The 22,509-nt window shown below is 35.0% G+C and overlaps 5 protein-coding genes across 7 annotated transcripts; 2 read left to right on the forward strand and 3 right to left on the reverse strand.

Moving 5' to 3' along the window:
- The first annotated feature begins 82 nt into the window (after positions 1 to 82).
- Smyd3 (SET and MYND domain containing, class 3) lies at positions 83 to 2,677 on the forward strand. 3 transcript variants are annotated; one of them, XM_088040223.1, is made up of 9 exons: positions 83 to 282; positions 521 to 641; positions 712 to 953; positions 1,001 to 1,128; positions 1,287 to 1,463; positions 1,513 to 1,807; positions 1,874 to 2,036; positions 2,268 to 2,478; positions 2,522 to 2,677. In XM_088040223.1, exons 1-8 carry the CDS (start codon positions 273 to 275, stop codon positions 2,476 to 2,478), a joined length of 1,347 nt encoding a protein of 448 aa, XP_087896349.1. In that variant the 5' UTR covers positions 83 to 272; the 3' UTR covers positions 2,522 to 2,677. The 3 variants fall into 3 exon arrangements, with proteins under 3 accessions (XP_087896349.1, XP_087896350.1, XP_087896351.1); XM_088040224.1 differs by having other exon boundaries at positions 2,530 to 2,677; XM_088040225.1 differs by lacking the exon at positions 83 to 282 and having other exon boundaries at positions 552 to 641; positions 699 to 953.
- Positions 2,678 to 3,977: 1,300 nt separating this feature from the next.
- LOC148173204 (saccharopine dehydrogenase-like oxidoreductase) lies at positions 3,978 to 6,746 on the reverse strand. The gene is made up of 5 exons (XM_088040227.1): positions 6,607 to 6,746; positions 5,405 to 5,610; positions 4,851 to 5,358; positions 4,561 to 4,798; positions 3,978 to 4,500 (listed from the first exon to the last, which is right to left on the reverse strand). Exons 2-5 carry the CDS (start codon positions 5,577 to 5,579, stop codon positions 4,117 to 4,119), a joined length of 1,305 nt encoding a protein of 434 aa, XP_087896353.1. The 5' UTR covers positions 5,580 to 5,610; positions 6,607 to 6,746; the 3' UTR covers positions 3,978 to 4,116.
- Positions 6,747 to 6,784: 38 nt separating this feature from the next.
- On the forward strand, positions 6,785 to 8,210 carry LOC148173205 (uncharacterized). The gene is made up of 2 exons (XM_088040240.1): positions 6,785 to 7,482; positions 7,542 to 8,210. Exons 1-2 carry the CDS (start codon positions 7,066 to 7,068, stop codon positions 8,187 to 8,189), a joined length of 1,065 nt encoding a protein of 354 aa, XP_087896366.1. The 5' UTR covers positions 6,785 to 7,065; the 3' UTR covers positions 8,190 to 8,210.
- A 643-nt stretch (positions 8,211 to 8,853) lies between these two features.
- LOC148173206 (mitochondrial pyruvate carrier 2-like) lies at positions 8,854 to 9,748 on the reverse strand. Its single transcript, XM_088040251.1, has 4 exons — positions 9,522 to 9,748; positions 9,421 to 9,461; positions 9,173 to 9,369; positions 8,854 to 9,125 (listed from the first exon to the last, which is right to left on the reverse strand). Exons 1-4 carry the CDS (start codon positions 9,604 to 9,606, stop codon positions 9,089 to 9,091), a joined length of 360 nt encoding a protein of 119 aa, XP_087896377.1. The 5' UTR covers positions 9,607 to 9,748; the 3' UTR covers positions 8,854 to 9,088.
- A 1,467-nt stretch (positions 9,749 to 11,215) lies between these two features.
- On the reverse strand, positions 11,216 to 21,144 carry LOC148173207 (uncharacterized). The gene is made up of 2 exons (XM_088040239.1): positions 21,040 to 21,144; positions 11,216 to 12,406 (listed from the first exon to the last, which is right to left on the reverse strand). The coding sequence occupies exon 2, from the start codon at positions 12,404 to 12,406 to the stop codon at positions 11,315 to 11,317; it is 1,092 nt and encodes a 363-aa protein (XP_087896365.1). The 5' UTR covers positions 21,040 to 21,144; the 3' UTR covers positions 11,216 to 11,314.
- Positions 21,145 to 22,509: the final 1,365 nt, after the last annotated feature.

Here is a 22,509-nt window from a genome sequence, read left to right on the forward strand (position 1 = left end):
AAACATACACACCTCGAAATGGCGCCAAATTTTCAAATATCGGAGAATTTAATTTGACGAATAGCACAAAAGGCACTCAACAAGTGAAGTGGAATTCCCACAAATTATCACAATGTCAAATTTGACATGCACGGTTGTTTGATGTTTGAGGTTAAATTTGCAACAAACATGTCAACAATTAACAAAAAATTGTTAATTGATTGTGGAAGTTTGTTTAAAACGTAGTTACACTTTTGGGTTTCTAATGCAAGTTAAATAACAATTAGGAAATTATGGCAGACGGTAAGAAAATAATTCTCTTTATAAATTTCTTATTTAGAGTACAGGTGCTTTCTCTAAAATTATTTTTCCTCCTCCCGACCACCACCTGTGGTCTCCTTAAAATTTCGAAGACCATAGATATTTTTACCAGTTCTCTCCTTAAATACTTGGCCGCAGTGAACCTGTACTTTAAAAATACCACTCGTCTTGTGCCATCTACACTTGTGTTTTCATCTCTGATTACCCACCGTTCTTACAGAGGCAGAAATGAGGACCAAAAAATTGGTTCATCAAGGGTGTACAATCCACAAAGAAAAACCTTTTGTTTACGTGCTAAGCTCAAAATTAAGAACCGAATATTGTGATTTCTGCTTGAAAAAGTGAGTGTTACTTGTTGGTTTAACAAGTTCTTTATTCCTATTCTGAAATTTAAAAAGAACAAAATTTAAGGGGTGAGTTTATGAAATGTTCAGGATGTCACTACGTCTACTACTGTGGTAAGGTGTGCCAGAAAGAGGGATGGAGTGTGCACAAGTTTGAATGTCGAGGGTTGAAACGGGTGGCTCCAAGAATCCTACCTGATGCCGCAAGGGTGTTGGTTAGACTTATCTACATTTTGAGGAAAGGTGGTGATTTTGTCAAATCCTACTATTTCCAGAATTGTTTTCGGATGTATAAAGACTTAATGTCGCGTGAGTATTTCCTTGTTTTACTCTTCATAGTAAAACTTTCGTTGCAGACTATCCAAACATAAAAGGCGATAAACTCAGAATGGAACATTTTACCTCACTGTGTGCCGTTCTGTTCGAGTTCTTAGGGGATGATGTTCTCCCAAACTCCGCAGAACTAATGGGAATGTATGGAAGGGTAAGTCTTACATAATCCCATGTATTCAAAAATAATCCTATTTACATTGTTCTATTAATAAGGGTATAAATTAAACGAGTCAAATCGGACCCTTGACCTTCTGGATATAATTGTCGGCCGAGCTATTTGTTGTTTTTTATGACTCATTTTTTTTACAGATGTGTATTAATAGTTTCAATATTTTGGATCAAGAATTGCAGTGTTTAGGAACCGGAATGTACTTAGGGGCATCGGTGATTGACCATTCTTGTACCCCAAACGCTGTGGCCATTTTTGACGGTCCTACTTTACACATCCGGGCTTTAAATACTTTCCAATATTTAGACTGGTCTCAGGTATGTTTGCAACTCGGAAATTAGTTCCCGTCGTCATTCATTTCCGCAGATTCGTATTAGCTACATCGACATTCTCAACACAACGAAAGACAGACAGAAAGAACTAGAAACTGCCTATTATTTCCTCTGTAAGTGCCCGCGGTGTTTGGAGCCAGAGCCTCCAGAAATCTGTGCGGCTGCCTGTCCAAACTCCGCCTGCAATAATTACATTGATTCAGAAGCTGTTAGGTCTGGAGATACGTGCTCTAAATGCACTACAACAATAAGCGATGATTTTCTGGAGAAGTTTAAAGAAATTGTGGAATTTACGGACATTCATTTACAAAACATGAAGCAACTAGCGTGTATCCTTCTGTGTATAACCGGCCAATTTGCGTAATAGTGACGCATTTTTCTTAACATATTCTTAGATTTTGATGTATGTGAGATATGTCTTCAAAAACAGCAAGGTGTCTTGCACAAATATAACATAAAACACGTCAAGACACTAGATTTAGCATTTCAATCGAGTATTGACTTTCAGAAGTGGGATTGTGCCAGAAAGTTCGGCCTCGAGCTCGTCGACGCATATTAGTAAGTCGTTATAAATGATATAACATTTGTACTACACGAACGTCAACAAAAATATGTTGCACATTTGTCAACTGTTTGGCAAAACCAAAAGAACCGATCGAACTCCCATGTGTTTAAGACACGTGAAAGTCTATAAATAACATGTTTCTTTGCTCTAATTAGTCAGCATCATAGAGTTTGGCAAGCTCCGTTTTTAACTACTCTGACGTACTTCTTTTTATGTATTTTTAGTAAATATTACGGTCAACTCCATCCAGTCACAGGTCTTTTGCATTTAAAAATCGGGAAAATTCTGCTATTTGAAGAAAGTGATCAATTGGCATTCGAGCACCTGACTAATGCCTACCAAATTCTCAAAATAACTCATGGGGTTAGCAGTTCTTTGTTTAGGGAAGAATTGGTCCCTTTGTTGCAACAAGCACGCATGGTTGGGGCGAAATGAGTGAGATTAAAATTGTTGCAATTTTTTTCATGTTGTTATGCAGTGTTGCAGGTAAAGGACAATAAAAGGGAGTTTTGGTAATTGGACGAGGACTTAACTATGTTTCTTGCAAGTTGGAAAAACGTATTTTTTCCTAGAACAAAAAATCGTTGGTGTACTTTTTCCGATCTTGTAATATAATGTAAATATACAAGCCAAAGTGAATTATGATTACCTATCCAACCGATTCCTAAATCTACTTTAGCTGTGTTGAGCTGTTCAGACTGTGTTGAAGTCATTAATAAGCAACTTAGTTATTAATAGCCCAAATGTTTGGGGTTAAATTGAGCAATTTGCCCACACCGGAAAGAATTTCTAAGGAACATCTGCATCTAAAGTCTTGTGAAAAAAACTATATTAGAGTAGAAAGTCATTTTTAAAGTGAATAGATCTTCTGATTCTGAATCTGAAATCTGTTTTGCTTCATCAGGTCTATTCCATAAGTGTCTTCAATTTTTCTTGAAAACTTGCAGAGCTATGGCATTGCTCGACAGTGTTTTAAAAAGCCAATTTTCTAAGCTTTCCAACCAACTATTAAACTCATGGCTAGAAAAAGAAACATTACAAAATTCATGCCATTGCTTGCAAAATCATAAGCACATATTAAGTTTTAAAATTATTTTAATGCTAATGCAGCCTAGAATAACACGTTCTAGAAAACTTCTTGACAATGGAGAGTTCTTTGTTTGCTTATGGACCCAAAAATTTTGAAATGAATTGTTCAGAATTTGTTTGCTTCTTGTCCTGACCTTATTTCCGGACAATCTGGTGACCGTAACCTATGAAGATTCTATGAAAATTTAATCTGGGGCAAATAAAATATCTACATTGATATTAAAACGTCTTCAAATTTATTTAAATTATAAAAAAAAAACTCGACCAACAATTTTTTAACATTTGCTCCATAATTTTTGTATATGATTAGAAAATCATGTACAAAAATTATGGAGCAAATGTTAAAAAATGGACCAGTGAAATCATTTAGAAATGCGAGATTTATGGGAAAAACTATAATTATGTAGGCATTCAAATTAAAGTTTTTGCAAACTTTTCGAAAAATTAACAAAACGTGAAAAATCCATTTTTATTCTTTGTCATAACTTCTAAATCACAAGAGATAATAATGTGTTTAAGGCCGTTTTGGAAAGCGGAGATCTCAACCTTTATAATAACATATTACATTAAGAAATCAAAGTATAAATTTAGGAATTTAAAATAAAAAAAGATCAAAAAGTGTTTTAAAAGCGTTTTTCTTCAAAATAAGTCAATGCGATGTACTAAAAGAACTTATTTCTCCGAGTCCTGACCTAATGGAGCAAAACGGGTTTCGAATTCAGGATCAGGAGGTAATTTTACTTTAGAAATGATTTTCCACTGCTCCAGTACAAATTTCCTGCCTAATGTAATTAGCAATACACAAATTGTCAACGTTTTGAAAGAATGGGAAATTATTGTCTTGGTTAGAAATCTAAAGTACATTTTATTAGCTCAATAACAGTTAACATCAGTACAGTTAAAATACAAAAAATATTATATGACCAGTAAATATGTTGAAAGCTGATAAATATAAAACCCAGCAAAAGCAATTAATCCCAACCATTAATACTTAGAAGTAGGCAACTCCTTCTCAACCACAACATCAAAAGTAACTTCATTCTCATGCATTTCTTCAATGATAGAAGTATTGGCAAAGGCATAGCCCGGTGGGAAAACTCCTCCTCCAGCCGGCATCTTATCAGTCTCAGTAAGAATTTTGATAGCAGCAAGCACCAAACAAACGCATGTGGCCCCATACCCAGGATTGCTCCCCTTAACCTTCGCAGTAATCATTTTATTAGGTGGAGTAGTAAATTGATCGCTGGGATCTGAAAGTTTTTCTTTCCAACCTTCACCATAGAGAGTAATGCAGAAACGACTTTTCTTGATCTTTTCTTCACTGGGAGGCTCCCGACTGAAGAATCCACCGCTGAATTTTTCCGGGTACTTAAAAATATAAAAAATATAACTGTAACTGGTGTTAAACGTGTTTAAACTGATTCTTACTTTCAAGAGAAGATCTCGTCCAAATTGGAAGCGGGTTAGAATTTGGAATATTATCCCGAAAATTACTAAAGCGAAGACACTCCAAATGGATTTGAGTAAGAAGTAAGTTTCTATTTGAATGGGGCGTTTTTGGTCTTTTTCATAGAAGAGGCGTTGGGAGCGTTTTACCACGGAACGATCTGATCCGGGGAACGGGAGGACCCAACCGGTGACATTGTCGCTTTGATGGGGGCGCGTGCTAAGAATAAAACCTTCAATTTGGGTTCTTACTACAATAAAATCACACTTACACGAGCTGCAATTTCGGTTTGAGACTCGGAAGTCGATTGGGGAACAGTTGCTTTCTCAAATCCCTCAATTCGTTAGCGTGTGCTAACCCGTAAATTGCTGACTCCCACGTCCCGAAATTAATAGCAGGACCTGAAACAGCTTCTCCTTCCTCCCAAGTGTCTAAGTAAGTCACAACAGAATTCAGAGTCCCATCGAATTTTTTTTGTAAAAACACAACCCCTAAATCAGAGGGAATGCTATCAAACCCGCAAGCACTAACAATGTAAATTCCTTTTTCTTTCGCTTGCTCATTGTACTTCAATTGCATCTTCTCCATGTATTGCGGTTCGCCGCTAACATCGACGTGATGGGTCCCTTCCTCCACGCACGCTTTGACCACAGGTTCACCGAAGAACCGGTAAGGCCCACAGCAATTAATAACAATGCGGGCTTTCCGAGCCATTTCTTTCAAACTTTTCTCATCTTGGACATCGGCGATGATTATGGGAATATTCGCCAGCGAGGTTCCTATCAGCAATTTTAGCAACAAACCCAAGCAAAGAAGTGACCTCACCAATTTCCTTCTCGCATTGTTGCAGCAAATCCTTCAGTTTATTCTCGGAACGACCAGCAATCCCCCAAGTCAGATGACGATTTTTAGCGCTCGCAAGTTTATTAATTATAGGCACTGCGTGTTTTCCGGTAAACCCTGTAGCTCCGAAGAGCACGATGTCGAGGTCTCGAGCCATTCTTGCACTGCAGAACACTCGCAATGTTCAACTATAAATAGACGTACGGGTTTAACGTTCATGTTAGGAAACTCTGTAAATATTTAGCACATGTACAATGGTCGTAAAATGAAGAAAATGACGCTTGGATGCTATTTTAACAGATTTATTAGCGCGCAGTTGATTGCAAAGGAGTGTTGTTCGATTCGGATCTTTTTATGATTTTATTGTTGTTGCAGAAATTCAATTAGTGCTGCTTCATAGGTGAAGGTCATTACACAGGTAGCTTTTACGTTATGTTTGAAGAGGAGTACAAAGTATAAGATGAACAGATAAACGTTTGTAGATGCTAGATGATTTGGCACATTTGCTGGAACAATGCAGAGGCGATGAAAAATAGTACAAACGAGTTTGTTTTTAGAAGAAATGTAATTAACTACTAACGTCAATTTTTTCAAGAACTGAAGAGTAAACGAGCCACTTTTTTCATCACATCGCCAATAAAGTTTTTGAATAATGTAACGATTAACTGTTGAAAAACGCCAATGGTCAATAAAAAATATTCCAACTGATACAAGAATTATTCCAAGTAGCACAATACTTTGTTGAATTGATCTTTGCATTGTCATCCTACATAAAAATATCTCTAATTAATTACCGATTGAATTTCTTGAAAAAGAGACTATAAACACGACAATAATGTAAACAGTAATTGCTGCAATGAATAAAAAGAAAACCGAAGGAATTTATTACCTTATCGCGTTTAACAGGCGCATTAGAAATAAAATGACGATACCAATTAGTGTGATTTTCCTACACAATTCTTCAACGATCGCCTTCGGAATATTACAAAAATGCGTAGTTGATATCAATTATAATAGAAATCAACTGAAATATTTAATCAAAGAGCACTGAATAAAGTTAATTTTACGTGTAATTAGGAAAACATTTTATTGCCACATGAACGAAATAATTGCATGATTGGTTTACAATGCATTTCCTTCCTGCTTATTTAAAAAATTATAAATTTAACGAAGTGAATACTTACGTAATTTAAAACTGAATTGCAAATCACTTGAATTCGATAAATACGAGTTGATAACACCGGTAATAGTAATCGGCAATAAACTTGCAAGATTTTGACTTTGACACATAAATGACAATTGACGGTTGATAAACAACACGAAGATGCACGAGCGAGGAATGGTTGGCGGAAATAGTATTTTACATGATTAGTGCGGGAATACAATTTTTGCAGATAAGTGCGACTCTTTCAACACGAGTGCGCCCCGCGCACGAGTGAAGGAATGTCGCACGAATCAGGCAAAATTATTCCCGCACGTCTCTTGTATAACATTTTTTGCACGAAGTTTGTAACAAATTTTCGCCATCATATATAGTTCGCATTTGTTGGTATAAAAAATCAAGTCGCTGAAGTTTCCAGTTGACAGTTGTCAATTCTGTCAAGCAAAAAGTTCAAAAATAAAGATTTGTATTGATTTGTACCATGTCTTCGGAAGAAGAGTTTGAATTCGAGTGTACACCACCCGAAGTGAAAAGTGCGGCAACTGCTGCAATAAACAATTTATTGCCGACAAAATCACGCCCCAGATATGAGAGTACGTTTTCTCAGTTTGTCAAATGGTGCGAAGATAAAAAGATCAAAAATTACTCTGAAAACGTCTTGGTGGCCAATTTTGAAGAAATAGGTTCTACTAAAAAAACATTGTGGCCAATTTATAGCATGATACGATCTTGCTTGAATATTAAGAAGAATATAGATATCTCGAAATATCCAAAATTGCTTGCCCTTCTTAAAAGGAAAACGGAACATCACATTCCAAAAAAGTCACAAATACTTGAAGGAGAACATATTACAAAATTTTTGACAGAGGCCCCTAACAAAGAATATTTTTTGATGAAAGTGAGTGGTTTGTCTTTATTCAGAAATTTACATTCAAAAATTTAACATTTATATTTTAGACGATTTTGATTATGGGAATTTCTGGAGCCTGCCGCCGAGAAGAAATTTGTAAGATGATGATTGGTGATGTTATCTTTAAAGATGACATAATTTTGGTTTCTATTCCTGAAACAAAAACTAAGGTTAAACGGGAATTTGCCATAACCAAAAGGGAATGGGTCGAAATAATAAAGCAATTTGTGAAATTAAGACTACAAGTTGTGACTGACAACAGGAGACTATTTCTAACTTATCGTGCAGGAAAATGTATAAATTTACCTATTGGTATAAACACCATTGGGAAAATTCCATCATTGATCGCCAAATATCTTGAACTTCCAAACCCTCATCAATATACTGGCCATTGTTTTCGTAGGAGCAGTGCTACTTTATTAGCAAACAAGGGGCTTGACTTTCTAGCCGTTAAAAGACATGGTGGTTGGAAATCTTCCGCAGTAGCGGAGGGATATATCCAAGATTCTTTAAAAAATAAAATAGAAGTAGCAGACACTTTGACAGACACGGAACCTGTAAGATCCAATTCCAACAATTCGTACAATATTAGTAACGCCGTGAGAACTGAAAACACTGCTGGAGTTTCTGGTGTGTCGTTTGCTTCGTGCAGCAACTGCACATTCAACATAAACATCTATAATAATAAAAATTAAAAGTACTGAGTATACTTACTTGATGACCAACATCGATTACTTGAGTATTTGTAAAATAAAACGTTTCACAAAAGCTTAATTTTATTAATCGTTAAAATCATAAAACTTGTTAATGTTATTTTGAGGTTATGTTTTTACAAAAGAGCAACAATTATTAAGTTGCTAATAGATGGCGCTGATGAACTTTTTCTCAAAAAATATTAATTTTCTTGTAATTTGTTAACTTATTTAAATAAATATTAGGGGAAGAGGATCCCAATGCGTGTTTCTTTAAATTTGTAGTAACTGATATTTTCTATATGGCTTCTATGGCAAAATTTTTGCGTGCATGTTCCCGCACTAGTGCTCGAAAGCCTTAGTTACCGGTGATGGTTGCTATGCGCGAAATCGTTGTTCCTGATCTATGAGTGAAAAAATTCAATTATCGCACAACTAAAAAAAAATTATTGTGAAAGAAAAATAAAAGCATAAATTATAATTAAGTGGTACCCACATTATTATGGTACAATAGGCAACCAGCACTACGCAATGACAATAAATAAGCATCTTAGTGCAAAGTTCAAGCCAAATTATAAATAATTTATGTAATCATTCAAATTTTTCTACCCAAGGAAAAATTCCAATGCAAATTTAACGTTTCCATGCCTTATTAAGGTAACAAACATAAACAAAAACAGTTTATTAAAATGAGTTTCACAAAATTTTATATAGAAAATACAAATATTTGATACCTATCAAAAATAGATCTGATTCCCGTGTTGCCAACATTTTGACTTGAGCATGTAGGTGTACATTCATCAGCAGATCAAAACTTCAAAAATGCATGTCTCCTATTTGTATCTACACCTAATTAACATTAATCTGATAATAAATAAATCTGTCCTAACTTAAAATCTCCTTTATGCGAGTTCTTTGGTTTTTAGACTTTGTTGATATCTGTAAATAAGATGTAGAAAACTATCCAGACTTGGTTTTTTTTTTACCTATAAGCTCTGAAAACTTGTACAGCTTGAGTAAGAGCCACAAAAACGTTGACACTAAACAAACCATAGTTTTTAGGAATAATTACTAATGAATACCGGGACCATATCACTCCAGTTGCTAATAAAGCTCCGCTTTGTGAAATACTAATGTTTTCAGCAGGACGAGCCATATCGCCAATTCCTGCCATAACTAACCCCTAAAAAACTCTAATTAAGACACTTCCTAATTGTTACCAATGTCAACTAACCCATTTGAACACCGGAGCCCAAAAGAATACAGTTTTCGGACCTGCAAGTACAATATGGAGGTTTAAAACGCAATAAATCGTAATTTAAATAATTAATTTACCTGCAGGATGTTGCCAAAGAGGTAGGAATTTTTTGGGAACATAGGAATCTAAAGCAGCCATAGATTTGTGATAAATGTTAGACATTGTGCTTGTTTGTACTGTTAAACTTATGGTAAATTTAAATTAAGTGAATGTCTGCTTTAGATAATCACATTCAAATATCACGTCATTGTCAATGTCACTGTTGGAGGTTATTCAACAAGTCGGCAAAAAGTTAAAGTTTAGGGAGATCAGCGTTGTTTAGTTGGTAGCGCAACTTTGCGGGTTCAAGCAGTGGCGGCGCGCCAAGCAGGAAAAGGAATTGAAGAATTTTTATATTACGAAGGAGAATGAAAAGGGCAGGAGTCAAATCAATCCAATTTACCGACTTGTTTTGAATAACAGAAAAAGTTCTCAAAATGTTAGCTTATGGAGGATGCTCAGTCTTCTCTAATTAATTTTCATGCTCAATTAGGTACTATAAATTTGGTCTCATCTCACGAAGCATTTCATGAAGTATATTAGGTGCTAATAAGATATTTGTATTTTAAAATGTGGGTTGTTTTGGGATCTGGAATTTCAGAAGCTAGGACAGATATACTTAGCACCAAAATTATTCATTATAAAAAACTAAATGTCAGCTTCAGCTAAATCGACAAAAATTAAAGTAATCCGCTTAATCTTAACTGAGTTTGAATCGCTTTCACTGCGAAAATATGTCATAAATGATCCAACATGCGGCTAGGAAATTGCAATTAACGATAAGAAATTTTGCATAAATCTGTCGCATGATGAATTGTTAGAAAGAATGATTGATTCCTTTTTAAATATTTTCCGTTGTAAATGAATCCATCCTGCGTTTTATTATAAAATGTAAATTCTATTGTAGCGTTGTGAAAATTTAACTAATATTTGCAGGCGAAAGCTTTCCTTATGAATATGCAAAACAGTAACGGGTGAGAGTGTGTGAATATTTACACATTTTACATGACGGTGCTAGTGGAAAATCTCGCTTGTCGGCACCTAACCTACCCGAACAACGGATTTGCATGTGATTTTAACAATGCCCCGAGCTTAATTTTAACGTGATTAAGTTTTGACAAAACTTCCGCCAACCCAAATTCGTGTTTATTCTGGCTCATGTTTTTCTAACAATTAAAACTAGTGATAACTTGTAAAAAATCCGTTAGATGTACGAAAGTTTTTGAAATATTACAATACGCCAGTTCCCCCAAGAAACTTTTCCAATTTATAGCATCCCTTATAAATCACCGGCGGTCGAGGAAATAATATCATTATTACATTGTCGGAAGATGACAGCAAGTATACGTTTTTGTTAAATTTATTTATGAGCTAATATTTGAGCAAACAACGACGTCCAACTAATTAGATGGAAATTCAGTTCTTGCGGGAAAAGATAGTCTCGGTGTTAAAAAGACTTACTCTAATTGCGGGAAACAAATGCGAGTTACTCTCGAGGGACTTGAAGCGATCACATCTTTTCGCTTTAATTTATTATGAATATTATTTAAAGTAGTTCGCCATATTTGAAAATTACTACGGCAAGAACTCATTTGTAATGGTAATGATGTAAAAGTTGCTCAAACAAATGGCAGATACTTACCTGAAAATCAGACTCTTTTAAACTTACTCTGCTTAACGAAGGGAGAGGAAAACTGCAGACTAATAATCATAATTGGGATTGCGCCCCAGCTATTCTCCACATGTGTTACCATTCATATTTACACTGCCATAAGTTACAATTATGTACAACTAACGGTTATAACGACTAGTTTTAAATTTAATAACATTTTTAAGTCTCGTCATGGATCGCCACAACTTCCACGTTTGGACTCCCAACAGACTCCGAGTCCGTGGTTTCTTCTAATGGACGCTTCGGCTGAGGCTTCGCGTGGTTCATATAATCCACGACCAACTCTAAACCGATCAAAGCTCGCAAATCTTTGACTCGTTTCTGTTTCTCTTCTTCAGTTTCGTTGTCATTTTCGTTTTCATTCTTCACATTGTTCTGCGACTCCTCCGTTATGGTTTTGTAGATGTTATTAAGATTCCTCATGATGTAGCTCGCTCCTACTTTATTGCACGTTTTGTCAAACCCCATCGATTTCACATCAAACTTTATATTCTTTGTTTCTTGAGTGTAATCTTCATTGTGGCTCAAGTTAATGGGGCCCCGATTCAAACGAGGTGTGGGGACTGAAAATGCAGAAGCGTGTCGCGACTGCTTGAAAATCGGCTCCTTTGCTTGCTTCTTCTCTTCAGATTCTGCCTTTGAAGTGGTTTCTTCTTTTTGGTTCTTTCTGTCGTAGATGTGTCCCGAGACTCTGAGATCAATGAAGAAGTGCAACGGATCGATTCCATATGGGGCTGTCGTGGGGTAGAGAGGAGGGTACCACATTGGTGGAGGCGGTGGTAGAATCAGTCCAGAAGGGGTGGTTTCTTGCAAGGGCGAATATAAAGGATCTACTTGTTCTGGTAGCGGCATTTCTATTTTTCTTTCGGTGCTGGGGTAACTTTTGATTTTGTCGCTGTCGGTGGTGAGTTCTAGAGGACTATCAGATTTTGGTTCCGCAAATGTGTTTTTTATTGTCCAGTCGTTCGTTGGTTCTAGTTTAGAAGGAGAGGAACTGTCGTGCTTTATCGAAGTCCAAGGTCTCTTCCTGGTTCTTCGAGTTTGGAAATTGCGGTTACTCGCATCTGATTTTGCTTGTACGAAAGATCGCAGCATTTCGCTGAAGAAATAAGTATTGGGGAGGAGAGACATGTTGTAGAGATACGGGGGGGTTGCTGCAAGAAGTCGCGAAACAAGGTCGGTATTGCGGAATTCTAGAGGGGAGATCCGGGGTTTCGGGGGAGGGACTAGTTGCTCGTTCACTGAAGACATCTGCAAATAAAGAAATACGATAATATTATTAGTGTTTCAAATTTGTGGAGCCCCGAAGGCTCATCTCGAATGTTTTATGTACGTTATATGAATTTTCCTCCGCTGACATCCATACAAATTGTTTAAAGTAGATAACATAACAGATTTGAAAAGCTCGATTTCATTAGCCTACATTTGTGGGAACAATAGGGTCGCGTTTCCGACGCGGAGTCCAGAGTTCACGGAAGTAGTGGCGGTGGCAAGGCGATAGGAGTCCATCGGGATGTGGTGTGGCGGTGATTACAATGGCTGAGACGAGTATTGTGCATGTCGGGAACGGTCTCAGACAATGAGCTTGGAAACAATCACCAGCAGCATCGCCATAGCAATGCACCACCTCCCTTCTCGTTATCTGAAACTTCGCCCTCTGGCTTTGGGTGGAGGCGGCTTTTTCGTCTGACAATTTCCAAATCAAATGCTCGTTTGGACGAGGAGGCAGAAAAAGCGCGCGCGATACGGTCACTGAATTAACCAGTCTCTAATTTTTCAATATAAAAATCTCGACGAATCATCACCACATTTATACAGTAGACTCTCGATAATTTGAAACTCAAAGGACCTGGCAAAAAGTTTAAATTATCGAGAGTTCAAAATATAGTGTGATTCAAAACGTTTAAAGGCAAACAAACAATAGTCAGAATAAACAAAACAATCAGAGAAGAGAGCGTAAAATCCACTTACTCGTAAAACTTATATTTGTAAGTTATTAATTGTTTTAGTGAAACAAATTTATGTAAGGACAAAACTCCCAAGAACGCTTTATTAAAAGACATAAGTGAAAAGATGTAAAATTTGATTTTAAAGCTGCAATGGATTTTTTTAAGAATGGTTTGTTCAGAAGTTTTCTGTTTTTCTTGTACGCCCACGCTTCAAATTAAAAAGTGTTGGCAGAAAAAAATGTTCTCAATTTTATTTAAAATTAACGAGAGGACCAAAATACATTAAAATTTTTCAATTTATCGAGAGAAATCCAAGGGACCAGGAAAAAACTTCAAATTATCGAGAGTGTATTTCGGTCACCATGCAGTTTTAAAACAATCACTTACTTCTTAAAACTTCGCAGCAAATTTTTTTTTTTTTTTTGATAAATGCAAGCGGCGGAACTTGAAGCGCGATTTTTGCTTCCTTGTTTACTCTCAGATTTCATTGCAACTCAGCTAACACAAAAAAATAGCACTTTGGCATGACAATTAAAATTAAAAAAAAATTACTCAATAACTCGGTCAGAATTAAATAATCTCATCTGAAAATTTTTATTTGTCTTTATAATGTATGTAAAAATATATCCTCTAAATTTGAAAACATTTCATGCAGTAGTTTTCTTTGAAAAAAATCCCAAAAATCACCTCTTTTTAAAGCGGTCACAATTCCGAGCAATTATCGCTAATTTAAAGAGTGTCACATAATGGTTTTAGATACGCCACTGTTAAAACTACGGAAAAAACAAAACTTGTTAAAACTACGGAAAAAAAATCCGTCAGATATAATAATTTACACGTAATTATTCAATTCCGGCCGAAATTTTTTGGTCGTCAAAGTCACTGAAATCACTGACTTGTAAATGTAGCTTACTTATTTTTCACTCATTTATAACAATTGGTAACGTTATCAACATGAATTAACCACTCTCTTATTTTTCAATATAAAAATCTCTACGAATTATCACCACATTTATACTTCTGCCACCAGTTTTAAAACAATCACTTACTTCTTAAAACTTCGCAGCAAATTAAAACTTTTTTGATAAATGCAAGCGGCGGAACTTGAAACGCGATTTTTTCTTCCTTGTTTATTCCCTCATTTCGGGGATTCTTTTTCGTCCTGATAATTAGCGTCTCCTAATTAATTACTCGTCTTCACAATCCGAACGATAAATTTTAAAACGCAATAATTTAGATTTCTTTGAAAAATAAAGTGATAATAAATTATTCGGATCGTAATAAATCAGTGTCGGTGGCATACATTTCAGAATGAAGACGTTAGGATTGAGTGTATTGTGTAAGATAATAATAATCATCGTCTAGTGCGCACAATTCTCGTAATCCCAACCCTTTCTTAGATGATGGCAAGACCATATTATCCTTACAGCAAATACAGATGATTTAATTGCGTCTCAACCAATCTGCAAATGGTTTAATCCCTCTGTGCGATTGTCTTGAGAATTTCGTAATTATATGAACTCGGATTAATATTAGAAATTGCTTTACCTTGTTGCAAGAGAAAAATCAGCTAATCTAAACATTTCGGTTGTGTTTTATCCCGACGCATCCACCAAATATCCACCCCAAAAAAATTTGTTTTCAAGACGTTTCACTAAGTTTCTACGTTTGTGGTGGTTTTGGTCTTAAGGAACCAACAGCCCTTTTTATCCCCGCAATTATATGAACTTGGATTTAATATTAGAAATTGCTTTACTTTGTTGGTAGAGAAAAATCAGTTAATCTAAACATTTCGACTGTGGTTTATCCCGGCGCATCCACCAAATATCCACCCAGAAAAAATAGTTTTCAAGACGTTCCATTAGGATTCCACATTTGTGGTGGTTTTGGTTTTAAGAAAGTAACAGCCCTTTTTATCCCCGCAATTATATAAACCCGGGTTTAATATTGGAAATTGCTTCATCTTGTTGGAAGAGAAAAATGAGCTAATCTAAACATTTCGGCTGTGTTTTATTCTGGCGCATCCACCAAATATCTACCCAGAAAAATTTTGTTTTCAAGACGTTTCATTAAGTTTCCACGTTTGTGGTGGCTTTGGTCTTAAGAAATTAACAGCCCTTCTCATCCCCGTAATTAAATAAACTCGGATTTAATACAAGAAATTGTTTTACCTTGTTGGGAAAGAAAAATCAGCTAACTAAACATTTCGGTTGTGTTTTATCCCGGCGCATCCACTAAATATCCACCCAGAAAAATTTAGTTTTTTAAGTTTCCACGTTTGTGGTGGCTTTGGTCTTAAGAAAGTAACAGCCGTTTTCATCCCCGCCGTCATTATCCTTTATTCCTGTCAATTGCGATGAGCGTGAGCGAGAAAATAAGCCTGAACTTGGCAAGTGCGCCGTAGGGTCCAGGTGTTTGAATAGAGGCATTCAAAACGGAATTGTCTTTGGAAAGATATTATACGATGAAGTCTGTGAAGAGCTTGCAATTTGAGAGGGGTAATGCTAAGCAGCTTATCGACGGCATATTTTCAGTGAGCGGTTCCTTAACAATTAAATGGTCGCTTATCCGCAGCTTTGACGATCCGCACGTTAATACGTTGGCATGCACTAAACGCTCATCAAACTTAATAATCTTTTGTGGGCGAAGCTTTTGTATGATTCGGGCGCATCGCTAGCAGATTTAGCGGCATCCGGGACGTTTCCAGGACGCTTGCATTGTGCTCCTCTCTTAGACTGGAAGAGCTTAGTGTAATTGCAAAGAAATATTTTGGTGACGCGATATCAACTTCCAGCTAGCAGAGCTTCTTTCGACGCCCCTCGACTTGCGTACATTTTATATTTGAAGATGAGATAATAAAGGAGATGCGAGTCGGTACGCTGGAGATGTAATGTCATTTTTTCGGATTCGGATGAACTTGAATTGATTACTTTCGCAGCGCTGAAATTGACTGAAATGTTTATTTTTTTATCCCACAACGCGATTGCGCCGAGCTTATTAATAATAAAATTAAATTTAATTGAACTACGACTTAATTTTTTTAAAGCTCGCCCGAATTTTGACATGGAAAAAGGTATAAAAATAGACAAGCGTCGAAACAACGTCTGGCAAGAACGCGCAACCTGATGTACAAGAAAACACACTCTCGGCATAGCACCATTCTAATAAAATCCTTTTAAATCCAGAAGCTCACTTTAAAATCATTTAGGGGAGATGTTCCCCAATTTGCATCGTGAATTGAGCTCTGCCAACTTCCTTGTCTCTTCTCGAATTTCTCTCTGTTATTGACGACCAACTTTAATTTGACAGATTGTCTTTCAACATCAACCCGACTAAACTTTATAATGCTTTAATAAAATGGGACCGTCGAATGCAAATAAATCCTCGATGGAAACAAAGTTTATTAGCTGGTTTTACGACTGCTGCATCCGTAACACTTGTACACACAAACTTCGCCGCAATAGCTAAGTTTTAATGAGGAACTGAGATTGAATTAAAAATGGAACACTTTACGGAATCTTGTTTTTATTGGAACTTTGATAGGATGTGCACACCAACTATAATTTGTCTTATTCAGGAGGGTTTCTTAGACAAGTGTAAGGAAAGTTTGGGTGCTACTGATGTTCAACCGAGCAAACAATCATCAGTCAGACTAATTACAATCTAACAATGTTTAATTAATGTGCGTCTCCATATTGTCTGAATCTTTGTTTTATCCGAACCGTCTCCTTCAAGAGGGTAAACAACACCTTCTGATTAAATTCGTTCTAATGCGACTATAATTTATAGATTTTCTACTACAATCATGCTGACACGTTTGTGATCAACCATAAAAACTATACTTAATTTAATGGAGCCTTAACACGACCACACTGACATATGGTTCGTGGTCAGCAAATACATTATTCTTTGATGGGGTGCAAGTCATCCCAATATGAACCCCACATGTAACAACAACTACTTCCGCCAGTTGTATTCAATCTATAGTCAATGTTCACGCACCCTCACGAAAGAATATAATTGACGAAAAAACGGGCAATAGTGAATTGGGGAAACAACTACTAATAACAGCTTTAGATTTTTTATTTTTAGACGGCGGAAAAGCAACGTTTGGGTATTTTCGTTTCGGTGTTAAAGTATTTGACTTTAGGAGGGTAAAAAGTAGACTAAAAAATGAGATTCATGAGTGTAGTCGGAAGGTATCAACTGGATTTTGTGAAATATTTAGCTCTCATGGAATAACGATAATAATGATGTCGAGTTAAGTTAGAAAACATTTTAAATCTAAAATAATGTTTAAAGATTCTGGTCATCTCTTAATAATTTGTTGCGCTTATGAGAAATCTGAAGTGATGATTAAAAGCAGACGTCGCGTCGCATCGATTAGGGAATTTAATATTTTTAAATGTTGGTAGTACTGCTGGACGTATCAAAAATGACACATTTCAAATTTCAAAACTTTTATAAACGTCTGTGTGTATTCTATGGATTTAGCTTTGAATGTAAAAAAATAATACTGAAATATTTAATCAAATTAGTACAGTTAGAACTACTGAATTTCGTCCATCATTCATCGGTCAATTGAAGTTTAATCAGTGTTCTCGTGTAACTCACTAGACACAACTGTACATAAGGTAAATAAATTTACTTTAGAGTTTCGAACTTTTCAAGTTTACAAAAAACATTAGCTGATTGATGGAAAAATGTACAAAAATCTGTTAAATGTTCAGAGAAAAATTTACTTTTAAAACAGGAAAGAAAATACACTGTCATTGACTATGTTCTGTTTAATAAAATTATCTGTGTATTTACCTGTAATTTATAAATTTTCTAATAACAGTTTTGTAGTTCCGCATACATTTGAAAATCTGGTGTTAGAAAATGTTTGCATAAATATTAAACTTAATGTTCTCGTAATTGTGCGTTGGTAAAGAAATATACGAGTACAGAGTGATTTTGAAATAGGCTTGGAAAGACAAACTACAACTACTTTTGAGTGCACAGAAAATATTTCGTGTGGTTTTTATTTATTTGAAATTGCGTTTTAAGTTATACAGGGTGTTAGGTAACGTTACGGACATAGAAAAATGGGTGATGAAGGAAGCCGTGAAAAGTAATGTTTCGAAGTTTTTTCGGGTTTTTTTGAACCGTTTAAGAGCTGGAAGGCTTTGAATGTGACCAATCAGGGAACAATTTGCATAAGGTTACAAAAATTTGAATCAGAGTTACTGAAGGAAATTTTTTGTTTGACGTCAAACTGACAGTTCTTATTTTTTATCAGTGGCGTACTTGTTCTATTTTTGTAGACATCACAAATCAAGTTCGTCAAAACGAAAATGTGTTGGGTACAATAAAGAAAACATTGTTGCGTCGTTTACAATTATGTGTTCAACAAGATGATGACCATTTTGAACATCTATTGTAGTGTTGCTTTATTGTCTGTTTTTTGAATAAAATTGTGTTATTGTTTTTCCCTTTAATTGACGCCACTGATTTAAAACTTCAAATGTGACGGGAAAGTGACAAATTATTCGTTTGGTCCGAAAGCTACTTGGATTTCTGTAAAATTGAAAAATTATTTAAAGTCATTTTATTGGTCAACTTTAAAGCCTTGTAGCTTTTTAACTAAAACGAAAAAAATAAAATTAATTGCGGATTCCGAGACAGTTTGCCTTCCTTAATTACCCATTAGTCTATGGCCGTAACGTTACCTAACACCCTGTATAATACTGAATTGCAATAAATGCAACCTAGCTAACACAAAGAAAAAAATCAAAATTTGAGCAATTAGAATTTAAAAAGTTTTGATTATTAAAATGAGTTTTATTTTAAATTTTTCTTCGTAACTAGACTGATTTTTAAAATTTAATCTAAAATTCTTCTGTTGATGCGATGTTTACTATCTTTTTTTTTTAAATTTATTTTGAATAATAATTTACCGGAAAATGTTTGTCTCTCGAAAACTTGAATAAGTATATAATGTTTTAGTAATTAATGCAAATCTAAAGCAGGCCATCCACATTTTAGCAAATAGTTTATTTCATTGAAATGCGAAATTCCGAGCAATAATCGCTGACTTAAATCAGTCACTTATGGTTTTTTATACGTCAATGTTCTTTACTTACAAAACTTGTTTAAACTTGAAAAAAAAAAAGAAAACCCCTTACATTCAATTATTCAATGACCGCAACTGTACTATTCTGACCAAAAGTCTTTGTTCGTCAAAGTCACTTAAATCACTGACTTGCAAGTTTAAGTTATTTTTTACTCGTTTATAACCATTGGTAACATTATCGACATGAATTAACCACTCTCTAATTTCACTTTATTGTCATTTTGAAAATTTGCATTACTCTCAATTTGACGTGCAAATTTCAAATAATATTGTCAAAAGTGGCAGTAATAATAAAATACATAAAGGATGCTTTACACTTTATGAGAATCAAGTGGGAGGTTTAGAGGAAAAGTGGACAAAGTTTATTTAAACAAATTTAAAAATGTCCACATTTGAACTTGTTTTACTCATAATAATCTATTCGTATTTTTATATTGCTTTTGCAATTAGCATTTCTTGTCTTGAGACCAGATAACATTTTTGGTTCAAAGACCAAATTTACAAACTACATATAAATAAATAAACTTATGATTGACTCATATACCAAAAGTTAATGCAAAAATTTTAATTTATGGACTTGGTCCATTTTTCCTCTGAGCCACCCAAATGACTTTGATGTCCAAAATGATTTGGCCCGACTGAAGATAATCATATTGCTATTTACCTGAAGACAACTTCTCAGAGTCAAAAAGACTGTCTTACATTTTATCTAAAGCAGACGAAAATTTTTATGTCAAACTGTCATTTTTTACATTGACGCTAATTCTTGATTTAGAGCTGTTTTTTTTGAACTGGCTAAAATGGTGCTCAGAAAAGTTGCATTTTCTTCTAAAAAGAAATTCTTTGTCAAAGTCAATTGGAATACTATGTAGCCTTTAATTCAAAAAATATAAGTGTCTGAACATTGAGCGATACAAATTTCAGATGTTAATGAAGAATTTTTCATTAAAAAAGCGTTCTAAGATGCCTTGTATACAAAAAAATCATTAAATTCAATTAATTCGAAATAACTAATGAAAAAATTGTAGCAAAATTCGTGAATTTTTCTTAAAATTGAGAAAATTTTAAAACGAAAAACTCATTTTAGATTTAATTCTTATCATTAAATAGTCTTTTTTCTTCTTATTAGTATGTTGTTTTTGCGCTGTTTATTAGTCGGGAAGTTGTCATAAAAACAAAATAAAATAAATGATTGGTAATATCCCATTAAACAATATTCGCTTGAAAGTCAGTTTTTCAATAAATTTTCAGAAAAATATTTCTAAAACTCTATTTTTTAACTTATGGGGAATTCCGTCTAATGTGCTACTTTAATTTTTTGTTAGTTAAGTTTGAAACCAAAAACAAATATATATCTTAAAATTTAAACGTGTTTGAAAATTAAAACTGAAAATTTTATTGTAGATTGTAAAATTTGTTCATTCAATTATGTAAGTATTTGATTTTCACACAAATATGAACGACCAGTTTGTAATGGAATTTAAATATTCAAATTTTACTGACACTTTGTGTACTGTGCCCCGTTTTTTCCACTATAAAAGCCGATAAAGGAAAGCTAATCGAAATTTTCATCATTATAATAAAAAGTATATTTGTAGTCAAAAAGCATAATAAATTCTCTAGGCAGTACATAGTGCGTTCGGCGAAGTACGCGTTAAATTGTTTTCAAATATTCATTCTGAATAATCCGCAGAACGTTGAATTGAAATTAATGCTAGATTCTCTATGAATGCTCATGTCATGAATAAACAATGCTGATAGAGATAATAATTCAATAATTTTAGGTTAAAACTCTTGGAATATTTTTTTAACAAACTCACCCTCTTTGAAATCTCACTACACCACACGTTCAGCAAGACTCGGTCGCGTGAGCGTCGCGACGACAACAAGCAAAGACCACGTGCTAGCTCAGTGACAGTGCGCCACGCAATGAGGGGCGCTAAATGTGATAATAATGACGAGGGTGGGGCGGCATGCACGTGGGGCGGTTTCCACAGGTGACAGCACCCCTTGCGACACCCACACCGTCACATTTTTCAATTCGACCTCTAATTGTCAGAACTGTATTTCTCTCCCCAAATCCCTGCTTTGAATCTGTTGCTGAGTAAAATGTCAGTCATTCCAGAGATATGCCACAAACTCGCGAATTTGTTTGGATTTTCGAAGACACAATGTGTTATCTCATTTACATATCACATTGCATAGTGAAGAGTGGAACAGATAGAGATACGAGTTAGAGTAGGGGTGTTAGCTGATCATCATCCCCGCAATCTGCGCGGAGCACTCATGTGGCGTTCAGCTGTCTATCAATTCCTACCTCACCCTCGATGGTAATTGTACTATATTAGAGTCTTGGTAATTGTGGTGTGTCGAAATTAATAATGCTTAAGGAATTTTCGACGGTTTGCTGGGGATTACGAGATTTGGGGAGGATGACAGAGGTGATGCTGTTAGATGGCAATTTGTTATGGGTATGGAGTTCGGGGGTGCGGATTTCTGGCATATTGATTTGTTTTATGACGATTGTTGCCGAAGGAATGATGGGTGAAAATGTTACATCATTTTTAAAACAGAGCTGATAAAGCACAAAGATGCGGAGATTATTTAAATGCATATTGAACATTCTGTCTTTCTTTTTTAATAAATAAACTGCTTAAAATAATAGCTACTTATTGTACACGTGCTTTATTGGACCTATAAAACACGACAGAAAAGGGTAGACACCCTTCTTTTGAGTGTTTTCAGCCAATAAAATACGAATGCAATCCAATTTTTTTTCCACAACTGCGGCAGAAAACATAAAAATTTTTATGATTTATTTGCACTTTTTTCCTTTTTTTGATACAAAATATCAATAACTGTAAAAAATCTAATCTCTAATAATAAAGTTGTTTTAAAAATTTAAACCAAATAGAGTTTGATCGTTTAAAAAAGAAAGCTTCTATTTTAGTTAAAAAATTATTTCGTTTCTGTTTTCAATTTTGGCTCAGAAAAGAATTAGTTGCAACATGGTAGGTAGCATAGGTACTTTTTTTCATCACTCTTTATTCCCGAACGACGCATATGGGAAGGAGTTTGCCGAGTTTAACACTTGGAGAACACGAAAAGGCCATCAGCCATAAATAAGGACGTTCAGCTGGCGTCTTTCTTCATTATTAATAAAAATGAATTACGATATAAGATACTATAAGATACTAGTGTTTTATTGACCCTATAAGACGGCTCTAAGCAGTGGTATTATGGGCTCATAATGCATCAGTTGTGAAAATTCAATTTAAATTTTGTACGTC

This window comes from Gnatocerus cornutus, chromosome 6 (assembly GCF_029298725.1).
Source record: "Gnatocerus cornutus isolate USDA-ARS CGAHR chromosome 6, icGnaCorn1.1, whole genome shotgun sequence".
NCBI classification, from domain to species: Eukaryota; Metazoa; Arthropoda; class Insecta; order Coleoptera; family Tenebrionidae; genus Gnatocerus; species Gnatocerus cornutus.

Coding starts and splice junctions, on each gene's coding strand:
- Smyd3 (XM_088040223.1), top strand. Junction 1,129..1,286: donor TAATGGGAATGTATGGAAGG/GTAAGTCTTACA, acceptor TTTTTTTTACAG/ATGTGTATTAATAGTTTCAA. Junction 1,808..1,873: donor AAACATGAAGCAACTAGCGT/GTATCCTTCTGT, acceptor ACATATTCTTAG/ATTTTGATGTATGTGAGATA.
- LOC148173207 (XM_088040239.1), bottom strand. CDS start 12,406: ATGTCTTCAGTGAACGAGCAACTAGTCCCTCCCCCGAAACCCCGGATC.
- LOC148173204 (XM_088040227.1), bottom strand. CDS start 5,579: ATGGCTCGAGACCTCGACATCGTGCTCTTCGGAGCTACAGGGTTTACC. Junction 5,359..5,404: donor ACAATGCGAGAAGGAAATTG/GTGAGGTCACTT, acceptor AATTGCTGATAG/GAACCTCGCTGGCGAATATT. Junction 4,799..4,850: donor AAACCGAAATTGCAGCTCGT/GTAAGTGTGATT, acceptor TTTTATTCTTAG/CACGCGCCCCCATCAAAGCG.
- LOC148173206 (XM_088040251.1), bottom strand. CDS start 9,606: ATGTCTAACATTTATCACAAATCTATGGCTGCTTTAGATTCCTATGTT. Junction 9,462..9,521: donor TCTTTGGCAACATCCTGCAG/GTAAATTAATTA, acceptor TTGTACTTGCAG/GTCCGAAAACTGTATTCTTT. Junction 9,370..9,420: donor GGGCTCCGGTGTTCAAATGG/GTTAGTTGACAT, acceptor AGAGTTTTTTAG/GGGTTAGTTATGGCAGGAAT.
- LOC148173205 (XM_088040240.1), top strand. CDS start 7,066: ATGTCTTCGGAAGAAGAGTTTGAATTCGAGTGTACACCACCCGAAGTG. Junction 7,483..7,541: donor AAGAATATTTTTTGATGAAA/GTGAGTGGTTTG, acceptor TTTATATTTTAG/ACGATTTTGATTATGGGAAT.